Genomic DNA, 3,372 nt, shown 5'->3' on the forward strand with positions numbered 1-3,372 from the left:
TACTCGTTGAAAAACAAGAATTAAATTCCATTGTGCTTTAATTTCAACAGTTTTAATATTTATATTTTTGCTTGAGATATTTTACAGCTGTTTATGAACCCTGATATTTTGAACTGTGCCACATGTTCAGCAGTGTCAGTCAGTAGGCTACAGAGCTGCAGAGTTTATGAAGTGAAAGCTGATATTATTGCAGGAATTGTATTTTATACAGAAACTTTTCAGAACATTTCGTGTCGAATTATTTAAAAAACAAAGGAACTGATTACTCGTCACAAATTGAAATTTTATAATCCTGATATCTTTGCAACCTAATGACGTAGACAATTGGATCTTCCAAACTATGAATGATTATTAAGTTCAAAAGTGAAATAATAAATATAAAAGGTTTATACAATCGGGTTTCGAATTGATAATGGGGTTTTACCCGGGTGTTTAGTTAATTTTAAGATTTTCTGCTGATTCAGTTAGATTCAGTTAAAAAAATTTAAAAAACTTTTAGATTTATAATGAGAGGAGGAGCTGGGAAAGATATTAAAATGATTATCCTCTTGATTTTGTCTTGTATTTTTGCTGTTCAAGCCAAATCCTGGTCACGGCAGGTAAATGTAAATATAAGATACGATGATTTCGAAGAGAAAGAGACTAAACACTCGCCTAAATCTTTAATTTTCTCTCATCTCTATATCCTGCAATTCTACATCTCTATTTCATATGCCAAACTTCAACCGTTTGAACCAGCAGAATTCAGAGTTATAATAAAACACAAAGAGTCCATGATATCAGATTGTAAAAATATAAGGAGAAACTTGAAGGGTATTTCTGGGCAAAATTATTATTGTGGTTTTGAGTAATTTGTGGAAAAATGCGGAGAGAAAAAATTAAATTTTTTTTGGAATTGTCCATTTCTTTATGTGAAGTTACATACAGTAAACCCAAATAGATTCTAGTACAATAGATGGCAACGTAGAATTTGTACACTCTCAGTACAGTTGTAGTCTAATGTCACAAGTGTCAATTCAGTTTTTGTGTCCGACAAAATTATTAATAACAGTGATAATTTTAGAATAGGTGCATTTTTATGTGTTCTTTATTTCTGTTTTAACACTTTTTATTTAATCTTGGAAAACATGTCAACAAATATCTGAAAATTTCATTTTCCTTGTTATATTTAACACTTGTGACGTTGTGTATAATTGGTCCATTTCTCTATTGTACTATTGTACTTAATAATCTATTTGGTTAAACCCTAAATAAGCCATACGTCGAAAGAATTCATCAAATGTCGTATTCTTCACTTTCTGATAATGGAATGTTGCAAATATTTAGTTTTTTAATTAAATGATTATATGGAGCTCTTTAAAAATATTCCTGCATATTCATGGCTATTTATTTATTTTCGCAAATACTGAGATTTACGTAAACTTGTAAAAAAAACCATTGCAAATTGTCAAGACGACATTTGATAAATTCCTTCGATGTATGGTTCATTTAGGGTTTAACTGTACATACATAAGCAATCCATGAAAATGTAATTTTGTAAAAATTTTTGCTCAGTTTTAAAACTTCTGTTTAACTAACGATCACAATCATTATCATTATTATTATAATCATTATGTAGCAGCTGTTTTTAAGTTGTAAAAATATTAATATTCACAAAAATATTTGGTAATTTCAAGGCACACAAGAAACGCATCAACTGAATTGAGTTCACACTGTATTCAGCGTGCACCGCGTTTTAAAGGGATTCAAGTGGTTTCCAAGATATTTAAACACGCAGTTCTCTGTGCTCAATGAGAAGTCAAAGGTTTAAAGGGTACTGTTGTAAATCTGTCATTGCCTACTTTGTATGATCGAAAGGTCACTTGAAATAACAGTAACAGTCCCTTTAATAATATTTTTGTTTATTTCTATTTCAGGTGACCAGTGTGAATTCTCCGACCGGTCAACTTGATATTCAGACCAGGATTATATCCCCCTCACCAGGGTAATTATATACTAGCTAGGATTATATCCCACTTACCTGCAGGATAATTATATACAAGCTTGGATTATATCCCACATACCAAGATAATTATATACTAGCTATAGGATTATATCCCACTCACCAGGGTAATTATTTTATAGTTAGGATTATATCCCCCTAATCAGGATAATTATATACTAGCTAGGATTATATTCCACTCACCTGGATCACTGGGGAACAAAGATTTTGGTGCCAGAGATATTTCAACGGATTCTGTTACCTTTAGGGTCACTGATAACTATATGATAAATACCTTTTCTCAATCAGGTCAGAATTTTCAGCAATTTTGATTTATTGTCTTGTAAGTTTTGGCTTATCGAACGGGTATTCGTTTAAGAGAGAAATTGGCCATAACTCAGCCCAAGTCCTCTTGAAAATTAAGTATGATGAGCATTCCTGGCAGATCTGTGTTGACCTGAAAATGGTTAACTTTCTCCTTGGTCAACAGAGTGGGTTCACCAAGTTCCCCTGCTTCCTCTGCCACTGGGACAGCAGGGCAAGGGCTGAACACTGGGAAAGAAAGGAGTGGCCTAAGAGGGATGTCATGGTTGTTGGAGAGAAGAATGTGATAGCTGAACCACTTGTGGACAGATCCAAGATCATATTCTCTCCTCTACACATAAAGTTGGGTCTTATGAAGCAGTTTGTCAAAGCCTTGGACAAAGATGGTGAATGTTTTAAGTACATCTGTAATGCCTTCCCTGGACTTAGCATTGACAAAAAGATGGCCGGGGTTTTTGATGGGCCCCAGATCAGAAAACTTATCAAGGATAACCAGTTCTTGACTAGTATGGACCCAGTTGAATTTGAAAGCAAAAAAAACATTATATCTGTGCCTGTGGGCAAAAAAGAAAAAAAATAAGACCACTTTTTTTTCTTCAACTTTTAAAGTTGAAGAAATAAAAGTGCCCTTACTTTTTTTATATTTTGTACACAGGCTGAGTTATGGACAATTTCTAATGTTGATAAATCGCTCTCCGAACGACAAAATATATAAAGCTAAAATCAAAATTGCAAAAAAATCTGACCTGATTGAGCAAAACGGCGATTATTTTAGTTATCAGTGACCAAAGAGGTAATAAAATCAGTTGAAATATTCTAGGCACCATAAAAAAAAATTTCTTTTGTTCCCCAGTGTTATATACTAGCTATAGGATTATATCCCCCTCACCAGGATAATTATATACTAGCTATAGGATTATATCCCACTCACCAGGGTAATTATTTTATAGTTAGGATTATATTCCACTCACCAGGATAATTATATACTAGCTAGGATTATATCCCCCTCACCAGGGTAATTATATACTAGCTAGGATTATATCCCACTCACCAGGGTAATTATATAC

The 3,372-nt window shown here is 33.1% G+C and overlaps 1 protein-coding gene across 10 annotated transcripts in view; it reads left to right on the plus strand.

The window, feature by feature from the left end:
- Nucleotides 1-503: 503 nt before the first annotated feature.
- LOC111695472 (multiple C2 and transmembrane domain-containing protein) overlaps nt 504-3,372 on the plus strand; it is a 36,802-nt gene continuing 33,933 nt past the window's right edge. For 9 of the 10 annotated variants that reach the window (XM_023464820.1, XM_023464841.1, XM_023464883.1 and 6 more), the window contains exons 1-2: nt 504-599; nt 1,917-1,984. In XM_023464820.1, coding sequence (XP_023320588.1) covers nt 507-599; nt 1,917-1,984 — 161 coding nt within the window. In that variant the 5' untranslated portion in view covers nt 504-506. Of the gene's footprint in view, nt 600-1,916; nt 1,985-2,939; nt 3,099-3,372 lie in introns of those variants that run through there. The other variant, XM_023464874.1, reaches the window with a different exon arrangement.

This window comes from Eurytemora carolleeae, unplaced genomic scaffold (assembly GCF_000591075.1).
Source record: "Eurytemora carolleeae unplaced genomic scaffold, Eaff_2.0 scaffold43, whole genome shotgun sequence".
Taxonomy (NCBI): Eukaryota; Metazoa; Arthropoda; class Copepoda; order Calanoida; family Temoridae; genus Eurytemora; species Eurytemora carolleeae.